General features: G+C 43.7%; 1 protein-coding gene across 1 annotated transcript in view; it reads left to right on the top strand.

Annotated features, from left to right (window-relative positions):
* The window catches only part of SMPX (small muscle protein X-linked), a gene marked incomplete at its 5' end in the record, with an annotated part of 48,754 nt that overhangs the window by 14,954 nt on the left and 17,475 nt on the right, over nt 1-16,325 (top strand). The window contains one exon of the mRNA XM_082609384.1: nt 2,799-2,947. Within this exon, the coding sequence (XP_082465510.1) occupies nt 2,799-2,933 (135 nt within the window). The 3' untranslated portion in view covers nt 2,934-2,947. The remainder of the gene's footprint in view (nt 1-2,798; nt 2,948-16,325) is intronic.

Here is a 16,325-nt window from a genome sequence, read left to right as displayed (position 1 = left end):
ATCTTAAAACCTAGTTCTTAAATATACTCACTTATAATTTTCCATTATATGTGACCTTACCAAATCAAGTGTTAAAAGTTTTACCTTGATAAATAAAAAACACAGTGCATTGAGGTTTTAATAAATTTAAGTATTTTCATCCTTTAACTGTGTATGTTTGCACAGTAAATCTTTGCACACAGACACATAACTGCACACGCTGGTTTTCTGTGTTAATTGTGCCAGTATAGCACATTTTGATATTAGAAAGATAGTGATTATGACTCACCCAGGAACTTAACAGAAGGAACTGGAAACATTTTTCTCCTTCATACTTCTTTATTAAGATCTACCCACCTAACAACCATGGGAACATTTATAAGTGAGGAAACATTTTTCATTTTACCACTACATATATATATATATTTTTTTTCTTTTTTTTTAAATGAGCACGTTATAGCCTTGTTTAAAATTTCTTTCCAAAAGCCCACCAAAGAACATTTTGGAATACCATGTCCTCCAAGTGGATGTTTAAAAGTTTTAACTATTGCTTCTAAATCTGCATTTATAAATGATGAATGTGTGTGCATGATGAAAGGAAGCTGAGCCTATGGCTCTGTACATTGACCTGGGGAAACATTTTCCAGATATTCACAACAGATATGTACAACAGGTACAGTCTACATCGAACTACTGTATCATTTAGTGTGGGTGACATGTTAGCTATTTCATCAGCACTGGGTCAGATTCAAAGAAAATGACTATAGGAAAAACCATGAGCCCCTCAAATAAGCAATTTAAAAACGTTTCTGTAAAGGACACATCTACCAAATAATTTGTTAAAGTTTGGGAAGCTTCAACATTTTCTGCCCTCTCCCTTTAGGGTTTAGACAATTTGAGAACTAGATGTAGGAGCCAGATGGGGGCTAAAGCACGGCATTGGCTTTAATACCCAAGTTACAGGGCTGCCTAGTAGGGCCGGCAACACATATGGGCACAGGGCTTGCACCTGAGAAAAACGTGCAGTTTCTTATTCTTTTTCCCAGAACTGTATTGGTTCACTCCGTTGCTGGCCCAGCAGGTGGAGCTCTGCCAGTCTCATAGGGGGCCTGTTAATTTGGGTCCTCCAAGAAGCAGATCCAAAGATGGGATTTGATGGGCAAAACATTTATTGGGGAAAACACTTGTAAGGAAAAACGAGAGGGTCCTCAGACCGTGATGCAGGTGAAGGAGAGTGGGACAGAGGGGTGGGCGGAAGCATCTTAGACAACAGTGCTGTTCTAAGGAAAATTCTCGAGTCCAAGTCCCTCCCAGAGGAGTCCCAGGTCTCCCAGGAACAGGCCCGCCTTAGGATCCTATGACACTCAGTCATTGGCCACGAGCAGCCGTGGGAAGCGTGACCTCAGCGTGGTGATGGGCGGGTTTCAGGGTGAAGCAGCTGGGCCTGTCATTCAATTATCCTCCCTGCAGGAAACTGATCCAAGAGGCGTGCTCCTGTGGCTGCCACAGAGATCAAATGTTCCTCCAACACCTTCGTTCCAGGGCCCTGGGGAATATGCCCCCCACTGCTAGAAAATAGGAGGAATGAGCTAACCAGCAACTGTCTGTAGTAATGAATTGGAGTTCTAGGAGCTACACACAGCAACGGATCTTACTGTTTTACAGCCACATGTGTTTGGTGTATGTACATAGAGACTTGTCACTATGGCACATTCTCAGGCTTAATCAGCTAAACCACCATCAACAAGGGTGCCTATGCACTTCTGCCTCAGGAAACTGAGGCCACGGGCGGGTCCTACGCCAGCGGGGCTTCCCTGGTGGCGCAGTGGTTGGGAATCCACCTGCCAGTGCAGGAGACACGGGTTCAAGCCCTGATCCAGGAAGACCCCACATGCCGCGGAGCAACTAAGCCCGTGCACCACAACTACTGAGCCTGCGCTCTGGAGCCCACGAGCCACAACTACTGAAGCCCGCGCGCCTAGAGCCCGTGCTCCGCAACAAGAGAAGCCACCACAATGAGAAGCCTGCGCACCGCAACGAAGAGTAGCCCCTGCTCACCGCAACTAGAGAGGAGCCCACGTGCAGCAACAAAGACCCAACACAGCCAAAAACAGAATAAGATAAATTAAAAAAAAATTTTTTTTGGAGGAGCCACAGAAAAAAGTATAGGATATGGTCCCACCCTAAAGCCACAACAACAGAAAAACATAAAACGATAGGAAACGTAAAATACTTTCCAAAGCAGGAGGGGAGAGCTGCTCCTCTGCCACTCCATCCTATCCCACCCATATTCAAAGAGGTTTTGCTTATGTCAGTTTCAGTTTGTTTCTGCTTCCCAGAAATGTCATTGTAATAAAGGCTGGCAGCCACTGCACCCCAAACAAAAGAACGGAAAACTCCTGGACCAAGTCCTTGTTAGAGGTAGCCGTGCACTAACGGTCCACAAACCTCTGCCTTTCAGGCGTCTTATTATGATACCAAATTAAATTTGATCTTGTAAGATGCTTCTCTTGGAAACACAACACAAATCCTTTTAACTAGTGGTAATTTTTATTAGCTATCAGACACTGAACAGTACTCTTGTGTTTTCGAAGTGATGCGGAAATTACTTGTTTTCTTCTTCCAACTTTATTCCTCTATAAACTTCAGGAGATCTTGAAACTCTGAGGGTATTCCAACAGCACAAGAAAAAGTCACTCTGCTAGAATTACTCTCTGACATTATTTTTGCTTTAATTGTTTTCTGCTTCATGTCTATGACCTAGAGAGACCAAATGTCTTTTTCGGTGAGCTAAATCTTTCTCCTTTTTTTGTCTTCAGGGTGCTCCCCCCACTTTGGATGAGGAGAAGAAGCCAATTCCAGGAGCTAAGAAACTTCCAGGACCTGCGGTCAACCTATCAGAGATCCAGAATATTAAAAGTGAACTGAAGTATGTCCCCAAAGCTGAACAGTAGTTGGAAGAAAAAAGGTGAGTGAAAAACTATTTTCTTTGTCTCAAAAAGACCACTATAAAAATGGTTTATGGAAGCCTTGCACCGAAGGAGTCTGGAATTCCAGAAGTGTTTACTAAGGATCAGGACCTTCAAGTTAGACCAGTATTTCTGGTGCAAAGTTTTTCTGGTATGTAAAGCCAAGCTTTTAAGCCTATCTTATTCCCAAACCAGTCAGAGGGCCATTGAGGATGTTTGCCTGCCATCCCCTTGCTGGTTACCTTCTTGGTTGGGGAAGGGTGGGGTTGGGAGAGGAAAGATGCTTGGGAGGGGGGCCTTGAGGAGCTTTTGATCTTCAGGTACAGGGAGCCCGCCATCATTGCATGCCTCAGTTTCCCTACCCAGATGCCCCAAAGAGCGATGAGCTACTTCTGAGCTGGAGGATCAGAGGGGCAAGGAGCTGCGGAGGTCTGGTGGTAACCCAGGTGTGTGTAAGGCAGAGCAAGAGGACCTGGTAATGACTCTGTAAGTAGAGGAGGGAAAGGTAGGCTCAAAATTGTACCTGCCACCCGAAGAGGCACTGCAAGCAGGGCCTGTGACTTTATTTTCATTGGCTCTGTTCAGTAATGACCCCCTGGTGAGGGCTCAGCCCCACCCTTCACTGCAGACCTGATGCCTGCAGACTGGTGTGGGATTTCTGTCAGTAGTGGGCTTGTGGAATTGGCCCAAGTCATGGCTCTTTCTCCTATGAGACCCTGGGAGCTTTATCCAACATTACTGAAGGCCACCATGCATAGTTTATTCCATTTCTTAAGCAGAAGTTTAAGTCTAGAGGAGAGGAATCTATATTGGCAACATAAAACAGGTATTTATCTGGCTGACTGTCCGCTCATTTGTTCATTCATCCAGTCATTCGTTTATTAAAACCAATATTTATTAAGTATCTGCTATGTACTGAACACTAGATACATATACTGATTACTTATCATGTGACAGGTACGGTGTGAGGAGCATTCTATTCATTGTTTGTTAAGTTTCATGATACACTCCCTGTGGGTATTAGGGTGACATCTTCTGACCACGTAGATGGCAAAGGCAAGCACAGCAATGGGGCTCTACAGTGTCTTCTGTAAACATAATGAAGAACAGACGTTCTGTGAGACAATCCCATGCGTGATGGTAAAGTTACTGGAGTCACGCTTATGCTGACTTACTAGGACATTTGCAAGTAAGTTCTGCCGAAAAGATTTCTTCATAGTGTAGGAGCCAGTTTGAGTTAAAAGAACAGAACAGTATCTGGTGTTTTCAGCACAGTTACATGAAAGAACAAAGGAGTAAGAATAAAACACAGTGGATTCTATGACCATAGCATGAATCCCAGGAACCTGGATGGGGACAGAGTGATGTGAGCAGGAACTGACCTGAAGCATGGCCACACACACTTGGTATTAATTATGACAGAATGAAGCAAACTGATGACTATCATTATACTCAGTCCTGCTTGTGTTGCCAAGCTGAGATGAAATATTCTAATATGCTTGGGACAAAGCTACAGAACTTTCTTGTGAGAAAGCCCGCAGAAGTGAAATGAACTTTTGGGAATATTTATTATCATCACCCAACCAAGGCTGTTCAGTTAGACATGTGAATTTTTTTAAAATTAATTTATTTTTGGCTGTGTTGGGTCTTCGTTGCTGCACGCGGGCTTTCTCCAGTTGTGGCGAGCAGGGGCTGCTCTTTGTTGCGGTGCGCGGGTTTCTCATTGCAGTGGCTTCTCTTTTTGTGGAGCATGGGGCTCTAGGCGTGCGGGCTTCAATAGTTCTGGCGTGAGGGCTCAGTAGTTGTGGCTCGCGGGCTCTAGAGCGCAGGCTCAGTAGTTGTGGCGCACGGGCTTAGTTGCTCCACGGCATGTGGGATCTTCCCAGAGCAGGGATCGAACCTATGTCCCCTGCATTGGCAGGCAGATTGTTAACCACTGAGCCACCAGGGAAGTCCTGACACATGAATTTTTAATGCAAATTTTAAAGGGTTTTGCTTTTATGAAATCCTTGTCAACCTAAATTTAACCCCAGTTCCAGTTTCAGAAGAATTTTGTTTTGAAGATCCAAAGGAATGCTGTTTTAAAATTAGTTCAGAGAGGGGATGGACTTCCCTGGCGGTCCAACACTTAAGACTCCATGCTTCCACTGCAGGGGGTGCGGGTTTGATCCCTGGTTGGGGAACCAGGATACCACATGCCGTGCAGAGTGGCCAAAAAAATAAAATAAAATTAGTTCAGAGAGAATCTTGTGGTGTTATTCAGCAGCAAGGCTGATTCTGTAGCCTTGGATCTATGGTTACAGTAATGGGGAACAATACCAACTCCATAAAATAGCAAAAAGGTACTAGAGTATCCAGAAAACATTTTTTATTACTTCATTTTCTCACAGAAGACTTCAATGATTCTTCTCTCCTGAAGAAATTCTAATAATGCAAAACCACTCGGAGAGGCCTATTTGTCCGTATTCTACAGGAATGTGAAAACCTAAGTTGTCCAGGTAATTGATCTGAATTCCTGATGAGGACAGTCATTGTTTTGACCCAAGGAGTGATCTTTATTTCTTGTAGGAGAGGTAGTGAGCTGGTTTGTTTTTGACTCATCAGTTCTTCTCCTGCAAATCTGTCAGATTTTGAGACTTCCGTGGTCATGGTTTATGGTCACAGAGGGAGAACATTTCTTAACGTTTATTGATTCAGTGGAATCATAAACAGTAAATACCCTGGACCAGCCGTCATTTAGCCCCTCACTGGCTGGATTTGATTTTCTCCTTTTGGACCACCACTTCATCACCTGCCCTCACCATGTATTGTTCAATGATTTAATCAAACAGGTGGTTGTTTGAAGACTGAGTGAATAAGTCCATATTACCAAACTATGAAAACCACAAGACTTAAGGCTCAAAGTCTAGGATATAACTATTATAATATTTTAGACATAAGACAGAGCAGCACCTCCTTCTAGCTAAGATCAGCACTTCCTTTTAAGTGGGGTTTCAGATTCTTTCCATGCCCTGTGTCATGGCTAGAATTGTTCATGAAAATAGATAAAAAACACTATAGGACAAGAATCAGAAAGGCCAATGACTAGCCAGTTAGAGATCAGTACTCACAGCTTGTGGCAAAGGAGTTAGGGCCTGGACCTCATCAGGAACCAGAACCAGGCAACACAGAGGCAGCACATACCAAGTCAAGACCAAGAGACACGGGAGAATCCCAAATGGGGCCCTAATCCACGCTGGAACAGGCTGGGGCAGGGAAAGGCAGGTGTTCAGCCCCGTACCTCTCAGGATGCTCCTGGCTGTGGTTTAAGGTGGCCAAATGGTGATTCAAGCAAGCCCAGGAGCCAGATGAAGAGACAGGACCAGCAGCAATGTCTGAAAACCAAGAACCCTCCCACACTCGCATGCCTGCTTTTTGCTGCATGATCAGGAATCCCCCACCCCATGTCCACCGTCAAAAGCCACTGTCAGCTTGTTTGCTTGTAGCTGCAGGAGATGCCACCTCAGACTTCACGGACAGGGGTCTGGGGAACCTGGAGGACTGCTAAGGGCGGGTGTCCAATAGATTCTGTGTCCACTCTCAATGCCCAGACCAGACCACAGGTGCCCAGTAACGAACCTTTGTAACTAGCTTCTGCACCGTAGGCATTTTCTTCATTCCGTGCTATAAGATATATAAATGTCAGACTTAGTCCCTGCTCTCAGGATACTTAGGTCTTGATAGAAAGATAAAAATAAAAGATAGGTAAAAATTCAAGAACTAGATAGCAGCTCAGTGATTCAAGATATCCCATGGTTGTTTATGACCCACTAACAAGTAGGCAGTAAAGCAAAGCAAGGTTATGACTTACGAGAGGGGGAACTCACAATGATTTGGCATCAGGGACAATTTCAAGGAGGTGGTGGGAATGGAATGGTTTAAACAGAGGCTCAGAGATAACCTCTGGATGTAGGGAATGTTCAGAGCATCATTATTGGGCCAGCCTGCTGAGACCAAACAGTTCCTCTGGGGCAATACTTCTTAGACTTTTGGGGCAGAGCAAAACAAGATTCCACAACCTGCCTACATCATCTCTTCCTCTTTTTCCAGCAGTAAAAGAACTCAGTGATAACAAAGAATTAGAGAGGAAAAAAAATAAGTATCAAAGTAGCAGCAATGCAGCAGTTATGAGAAGAATGATTAACAAAGATAAACCCTAAGAAGAATTCTACAATTATGTTAATGAACACAAAGATAGCAGCAATTGAAAGCCCTGGGAGTGATGAAGCACTAGAAAGAAAGTGTCCTTCTGAAGTGGCAGGAATTACTTATCTCTGTGTTGGACATTGCAGCATGGCCATGTGTTGTGCGACAGCCAGACTTGATGATTATGTACTAAACCAGGGTTTTAGAAAAATGCAAAATTGTAGTGATTCTTAATAACTCACTTAGTAGCTTTTGGCCATGTATATAACTGAAAGTCTATGGAATGAATCTCCATTTTGTTGTAAGAACTGAGGAAAGCAATCAGGAAGTCTTTCGAAGTCACCCAGTGGGCATTGGACCATACTTTGAGAAACATTGCTATAGTGCAATAAGTGAGAGTGAATTGGAATGATCTGTAACTCCTGTACACCCATACACTGCCCCATGGTCTCAAGTTAGTCTCTATCCCATACCCCACATTGGCCAACCAGCCTTGATTCTAGATTTTGTAGTTTGGAAAAGAACCATTATAATGCCCTGTTGGGGGAGGCATGCCTTCTCCATCCAGCACTTTGCCCCAACTCTGGCATCTTCTGTTTATGCTGTCACAATCCTTACCAAAGTGATGTATTCATTTGCTTTTTAAATCTTCTTCATGATGCCAGCATATAGCTTCTTAGAGGCTAGGGCACATCTGATACATCTTGAGCACACATGCCTTATTACTGGTGCCCTGACCACAGCAAGCCTGGTGTCCCCTAGAAATGTGTTCTTGTAGACTTTCCAAGTCCTTGCATTCTCAGGGAGATTACTACTTAAAAGCAAGACTAGCTTTTCTGTCAAGGACTGACGGTAAGATTGTTGACCGCAATCAGTAAAGGGCTCAGAAATTTGACTTTAATTCATTGATTATAACTTTATTCCTCTGGGAAACTGAATAATTAGGGAAAATGTCAAGGTTGGCTCATTTTCCTCAAAAGAGGAGAAAAATATGTAAATCCAGAAGAAAATCATTTAATTTTCAAGAATTCTTTGGATTTATTTTTCAAAGAACGTCTATGTCCAGATAAGACATATTTACCAACCAGTCATCGAGAAAGATGCCATCTTTGATCGAGGAGAACATAAGGTGTTCGTTACTCTTAGATGTTAAGCATCACGCATCACGATTGTTCTTGCTGATTCAAAGGCTAATTTTGACAGTGTTAGCAGAAGGGCAAATTGATGTACTCAGACCCTTGATGAAGTGTGTTTAGCACCTAACAACAGACCCCCAAAATACATGAAACAAAAACTAACAGAACTGGAGGGAGAAATAGACAATTCAACAATAATAGCAGGCAACTTCAATACTCCACTTTCAATAATGAATAGAGCCACTAGACAGAAGATCAACAAGGAAATTGTCTCAGTCTCTTTGGGCCAGTATAAAGGAATACCATAGACTGGGTGGTTTATAAACAACAGAAATTCATTTCTCACAGTTCTAGAGGGTGGGAAGTCCAAGATCAAGGCACCAGCAGATTTGGTGTCCAGTGAGAACTTGCTTCCTGGTTCATAGATGGCCATCTTCTCCCTGTGTTCTCACACAGCAGAAGGGGCAAGGAAGCTCTCTGGGGTTTCTTTTATAAGGCACTAATTCCATTCATGAGGGCTGCACCCTCATGAGCTTTCACCTCCCAAAGGCCCCACCTCCTAATACCATCAAACTGTGGATTAAGTTTCAACATATGAATTTGGGGTGGGGGGACATAGACATTCAGTCTACAGCAGAAATAGAAGACTTGAATAACACTATAAACCAACTAGATATAACTGACATCAGCGGCACACTCCACCCAACAACATCAGAGTACACATTCTTCTCAAGTGCACATATGGCACATTGTCCAGGACTTATTTCATATTAGGCCATAAAACAAGTCTCAATAAATTTAAAAGGATTGAAATCATGGCAAGTATGTTCTCAGAGTACAATAGAATGAAATTAGAAGTCAAGAACAGAAAGAAGTTTGGGAAATTCACACGTTGTGGAACTTAAACAACACTCGTAAATAACCAGTCAAAGAAGAAATCACAAGGGAAATTAGAAAATACTTTGAGACAAATGAAAATGAAAATACAAGATACCAAACTGTGGCATGCAGCAAAAGCAGTGCTTAGAGGGAAACTAATAGTTGTAAATGCCTATATTAAAAAAGAACAAAGATCTCAAATCAATAACCAACCAATCAAATCAATATTAGCAGCTCCATATTTGGGAACCAGGCCCTTTATCATCTTAGAGTAAGCTTAACCCATACCTACATAAATGGCAAATGATTAAACTGATGCATGAATGGAGATATCAGCCCTTTTAAATGGTAAAATGTAATAAGCTAAAACAATCTATTTATATAAACACTGTAACAACATAATAGAAGCTGGGAAATAAAAAGTAATCACCTGTAAGATCACCAGTTATCATAATACTCAAGTTGGTATCTTCCCTTCCAGTTTTCCCCTTGGGTTTGCATATGGAATGCAATACAACTAAGTTGCTAACAATATGGGGCTTTAGGTCATGAAGACTTGGTCTCATTACCTTCTACCTTTGCAACTTTGAGCTCTATGTCTCTATTTCCTCGTTTCATAAAAAGCAGAAAATGGTGTCTCCCTCATAGGGTTTAGGATTAGGGAGATGTGAAGGATTAGGGAGAGGTATTTTAAGAAGTACATCTAGGCACCTGGTATAGAATAACTACACATAAATGGGAACTGGTTCTCCTTTTACTTTTTTCCTACAGAGCATCATTCATAGCACATGTATGGTTTTGAATCTTGCTTTTTCCACTTCACATTGTCTCATAAGAATATTTTTCCAGTTTTACTGAGAAATAATTGATGTACATCACTGCCTAAGTTTAAGGCATACAGCTGGATGGTTTGATTTACATATACTGTGAAATGATTATAGAAATAGGTTCAGCTAGCATTCATCATCTCATACAGATACAATAAAAAGAAAAGAAAGGAGAAAAAAGAAAAACTTTTTTCTCCTTGTGATGAGAACTCTTAGGATCTACTCTCTTAACAACTTTCCTGTATACCACACAGCAGTGTTAGCTATAGCCACTGTGCTGTGTTGTACGTTACATCCCTAGTACTTCTTTGCCTTGTAACTAACTGGAAGTTTGTACCTTTGGACCACCTTCCTCCAATTCCCCCTCCCCGGCTCTGCCTCTGATAACCATATATCTGATCTCCTTTTCTATGACTGTGTGTGTGCATTTTAGATTCTACATATAAGTGAGATGGTATAGTATTTGTCTTTCTCTATCATAAGAATTTTTATGCTGCTTTGTAGCTTTCAAAATTAAGATGATTTATTTTTCATAGTCTTTGACTTATCATGATTTCATAACCTTTTCCCTCTGCCAGAAGACAGAGGACTGATTTATTGTTCTACACAGAACTAAACTTACCCAACAACTTCTCCAAATGTCTTCTCTGTGGTTTGCTGGAAATTTTTTGTCCTCAATTTTGGAATGTTCCCTGCTTTGACCCAATTACAGAAGCTCTATTCATTTTGTTTGAAGGAAATGGTTTTATGCTGAGATTTTTCACTCTCTAGTAAAGCCACATTTCTTTTGATTTGTGATGCTCTTTTTTTTCCTGCTCCCCACTTGGTTAGGATAAAGATGAGTTTTGCAGTGGTTCTGAACTGCATCAAGGTTTTATTCATTTGTTAACCTGCCTGGCAAAGCTACTGTTCTAGGCCCTGGTTACAGCCTGTGTGGGTGTAAAGTATTCTTGAGGGCGAACGTGAGGAGCCTTTGAGCTGATCGTGGCAGTTGCTTTAAGAGCCTCTCTACAGCAAACATACAGAAGCTACCTGGATGGTTTCTATTAAAACAGAGATCTGGAGGGCCTAGTGTGTGAATTCTCAGTAGGGATGTGGAATTGGTGAGAATAGATCTGAGCCCAGAGAAGCACATCTGCTCCAGCCAGCTCTCTAGAAGGCAGAGGTGACTCAGGACCAAATTTTGTAAAACCTTGTACTCTGGCATGTAGATTTCCACGGGCTAAAGGGCAGTTACCACTGGCACTTGCCCTGATCCCAATGCAATGGAACTCATTACCCTAACCCAGTGGTTCTGGGGGCAGAGGGCCATGTCTAGATACAGTTTGAGTTGTCACAACTTGAGGGAGGTATGGGCTGCCACTGTCACCTAGTGGGGAGATGGCAGGGATGCTGGTCAATGTCCCACGATGCCCAGGACAGCCCCCACCCCCCACAACAAAGAATTATCCAGTCTTAAATGTTAGTTGTGCTGAGACTAAGTAACCCTGATTGATCAATTTTAAAAGTTGATGTCAGGACCAACTTGCAAACGTTCCTTTCCAAGCAATCAATGCACTGCATTTTACAGAAATGAAAACATTAATAAAAAGAGAATAGTAGGGGCTTCCCTGGTGGCGCAGTGGTTGAGAGTCCACCTGCCGATGCAGGGGACGCGGGTTCGTGCCCCGGTCCGGGAGGATCCCATGTGCCGCGGAGCGGCTGGGCCCGTGAGCCATGGCCGCTGGGCCTGCGCGTCCAGAGCCTGTGCTCCACAGCGGGAGAGGCCACGGCGGTGAGAGGCCCGTGTACCGCAAAAAAAAAAAAGGGCTTCCCTGGTGGCGCAGTGGTTGAGAGTCCGCCTGCCGATGCAGGGGACACGGGTTCGTGCCCCGGTCCAGGAAGGTCCCACATGCCGCGGAGCGGCTGGGCCCGTGAACCATGGCTGCTGAGCCTGCGCATCCAGAGCCTGTGCTCCGCAACGGGAGAGACCACAACACCGAGAGGCCCGCATACCACACACACACAAAAAAGAATAGTAATTAACTGCCCAAATATTTATAATCTCTTCACATTAATCAGAGACTTAGGAATCAACCACTCCTAAATATGATTCTGTTGTCAACTGGTAAACTAAATATATTTATGGTATATGGTACATATTAGGCCTTAAACACAACTATTTTTGGTAGGTTATTTTTTCACCGCAAATGTATCAGAAAGCAGTAGGTTATCTCAGCAGCTCATCAAGTCTTTTATTTATTTTTTAATCAATCAATTATTTATTTATTTATGGTTGCGATGGGTCCTCGTTGCTGTGGGCGGGCTTTCTCTAGTTGCGGTGAGTGGAGGCTACTCTTCGTTGCGGTGCACTGGCTGCTCATTGCGGTGGCTTCTCTTTGCTGTGGAGCATGGGATCTAGGCATGCGGGCTTCAGTAGTTGCGGCATGCAGGCTCAGGAGTTGTGGCTCGCGGGCTCTAGAACGCAGGATCCGTAGTTGTGGCGCACGGCCTTAGTTGCTCCGCAGCTTGTGGGATCTTCCCGGACCAGGGCTCGAACCTGTGTCCCCTGCATTGGCAGGCGGATTCTTAACCACTGCGCCACCAGGGAAGTGTCTCATCAAGTTTTTAAAAATGTGAATGTTAAACATTAAGTATTAGTAATCATCAGCACTAACATCAATGTCATCATTTTTGTTGTCATTGTTAGCATTTGTTATATGTTCGTGATATACCTGACACTGTGTCTTGCACGTCGCATACATTATTTCATTTACTCCTCCTGCTGACTGCATGGAGTATATACTGTGATGCCCATTTCATTTATAGGGAAAAGAAGGCTGAGAGAGTTTGTGTAACTTGACCAAAGTCTTCCAGCTTTTAAGTCACGGAGATGAGATGCCAACTGTCATGTGTCACACTCCACAGCCAGTCCTTTTAATCACTAGCACCCACTGCATTCTTTAAAAATGTTATTTAACTGTAGTCTTCTGGGCTTCTCCAATATTTCACTGCGTTAGGTCACAGTAAAAACAAAGAAAGGCTTAAAGAGGCTGCAGAAACTGTCACCTCCACGAAGAGGTGACACCACAACTCTGACATGTTGGTTTATTTACTCGTTCATTCGTTTGCTCATTCATTTATCCAATTCATGCATGCATTCAGTCAGTCATTCAACAAGTATTTAGTGAGAATAAAGCATGCACCAGGCGCCGAGGTTGTCAGCTTTGGGGATTCAAATACACATCAGGGAGTCTAGCAGGGGTCAGGTGAATAGGCAGAATGTTGCCTGGAAGTACAAATAATTTGCTCTATTTAAGGGTCTCGGAAAAACAGAGGGTTCATTAATGTCTGTAAATATCACAGAAAGCCTGAGAGAGACACTGAGAGAAAGGCCAAGGCAGCGAAGTAAAGGAAGGAAAGGAGGGGAAGAGGAAGGAGAGGGGATGGAACAGCAGCAGTGGTGCCTGCACCTGGGATGCCGTGGCCCTGGCCCAGTGCTGACAAAACTGCAGCAGAGGAAGGCCAGGCCTCTGCAGAGCCCTCCTTTGCTCCTGGGCTGAGCGAGGGCTTGGCAGGCGTCTCTGTGTCATCAAGAGGCAGCCGTCTCCTACCCATGAAGCCTTTTCTTTCATTCCTTCTCATGCTGTGTGCAACCCACGTAGAAAACTGGGGAAGTGAATTCCAGGCTGTCTAATCAGGCTTGGCTGCATCGTGACAGCGCTGCTCGTTTTAACTCCCCCCGCACGTTGTGGCATTTGAGAAGGAGAAAGAGTCACGAGGGGGAAATCGAGACTTGCACATTTAACTTGTACTCCCTCGCCACGGCTCCCTGCCCGGGAACTGATCATTCCACACCCTCCGGTTTAGGGCTTTACGCAGATGGCGAGGTGGTGGCAGCTTTAATCCCAGGCAGGGACAGTCAATTGGCTTCTCACTGAGGGACAATTTCTTTTAAGCAGCGGACAGACTGGAGTCGTTTTCAACCAGGCGTGTGACACAAAGACTGCTCAGAACCATTCATCTTGACTGCTGGAAAAACAGCAGAAAGCAAGCCTGTCTTACCACCCAGAAGTCACTGGATGCCTTCCAGCAAGGACAGTGGCACTTCCTTCCGTGACGCGTCACACGCGCAGCCAAATCCTTAGCACGTCGTACACATTTTTCTGCCTAGCTTTTGCCTGAAGCCCAATTTTAGATACAAATGATAGGAACCATGGCTGCTCTTTAGTTCCAGAAGCAGGAGTTCCTGAAAACTTACCAAACGGGGTTATTAAATTCTGAGTGTTCAAACATCCATTTATTCAGACTCAATTTTAATTTCCTAATCATTTTGTACTTGGGCTACCTGGAATTTACTTTGGCCGAATTAACGTTTTTCTCCATAAAACAAGTTAACAGCATGAACTGAGTTTGAACAGAAAGGGTTAAAGTACTGGAATGAATTCACTCCTTTAGTAAGTGAACATCTGGGCACCTACTCCATGCCAGGCACTATCACACTAATGGTAGGCAATACAAGACAATGTCCCCCGAGGGACTCCCAGTCTAGTTGGGTGTGAATGTGAGAGGGGACTTAAGCACATAACAGCTGCAGCAGGAAGGAAGAAACAAGTCATGGCCTTTGAATACAAGTGACAGAGATTCTAGACAGGATGTTGGAAAACAAATATTCTACTGAAAGAAGGTTGAAGAGCACACAGTTTAGAGGTGATACAGGCGTAGGTTCATGCCCTGGTTTTGTTATTCTCTTGGTCTGTGATTTGGCTTAGCACTGTTTCCTTTTCTGAAAAATGAGAGAAATGCCTACCTCATGGGGGCAATTTCACTCCCCGTCCTAAGGGACATTGAGCAATGTTTGGAGACATTTTTGCTTGTCACAACGCAGGGTGGGTACTATTGGCATCTAGTGGGTAGAGGCCAGGGATGCCACCAAACATGCCACAACATGCAGGACAGCCCCCCACAAGAAATGTCAGGAGTGTCGAGGGTGAGAAACACCAAGTTAACATACATGGTGTGTACAAAGTCCCCAGTGCAATGGGAGCTATTATTATTACTAACGATAGCATGTTACCAACTTAAGACACTGAGCACTGGACATGCTGGATGTAGTGGGACACACTTGTGCTCTACTTCCGGCTATGTCACGTAGTTAAGTCTGTGATCTTGGGCAAGTTCCTGACCATTCTGAGCCACGTCTATAAACAGAAATGACAATCCCAATCTTCAGAGGCAACCATAAAGACAGTGAGTTGACTCAGATGGGGCACCTGGCACAAAGTGGCATCCAGAAAATGTCCTTCCCTTTGTTGTCCCCACAACTTGCCCATACCCTCTGCTCTCAGCCCCTTTCTTCCAAGGCCAAGTGTTGGTTGGTTGGTTATTAAATGAAATACTCTCTGAAGAGTGGCTCTTCACATTTCCCCAGGGAATATGAAAAAGCTCACTGAAAAAGAAAACTCATTAATTGTTTGTGACTAATCTGAGCTCACTGAGACCCTTGTAAGTACCTGGGAGGACCCCTCCTTGAAGTATTCCTGAGATGATTTCTAACCTGCACTTACCATCTTTCTCCTGGAGGAGGCACTGCAGTCCCATTTTTCAAAACCTGCAGCAGCTCCTATTTCCAAAGCCAGCAAAATGACAAGCATTTCACTTCAGCACTTTCATTTGATTTTGGAGACTTCAAGGGATCTCTATTTCCTCCCCAGCCACTTTTTTTTTTTTTAATGAGAAAGCACCAATGCAGTTTATTTTAATTCTTCTAATTTATGAGAATAACTTCTTAATGCTACATCAGAAGTCAATTCATCAATACTGAATTTGGAAAGCACAATCAAGAAAGACCCAAATTTTTACTGGGACTACACAACTTAGCATATACTAGATACCACGATTCTAGAACAAAATCAAAAGCAAAAATCTGAAATATGCATGACAAAAGTTCTTAAACTCCAGGGGATCCATGAACCACCCCTAACTGTATACAGAAGATTGTGTATAGATTCTCCCCTCCTTTTGGTATCACTGGGTTCGGGGGATTTTCTTTGTGGAGGTTCCTCTGCAGTCCTAGCACTGACATCTTGGACATTTGCAGTAGAACTAGACGCACCATCGTTAGAAAAGCCATAATTGGCCTGATACGTAACAATAAAATCTTCAGTGATCTTGGGGAACCAAGCCTTCTTGTCCAGGTCCCACTCGTATGGGGTGTCAGTCGGCTGCTGCTGGAAAGAATCGTTTTCTCCACCGGGATCTTTCTCGGTGTCGCCGTCCTCAGTGCCTCCGTACAATTCTTGCATTCGCAACTGCTCATCAAACTCGTCGTTCTCATCCAAGTTGTTGCTGCTCATGTTGCCGACTTAGCC

This window comes from Mesoplodon mirus (assembly GCF_964341445.2).
Source record: "Mesoplodon mirus genome assembly, chromosome: X".
Taxonomy (NCBI): Eukaryota; Metazoa; Chordata; class Mammalia; order Artiodactyla; family Ziphiidae; genus Mesoplodon; species Mesoplodon mirus.
Note: the sequence above shows the minus strand (reverse complement) of the source record. Positions and strands in the feature narration are given on the sequence as shown.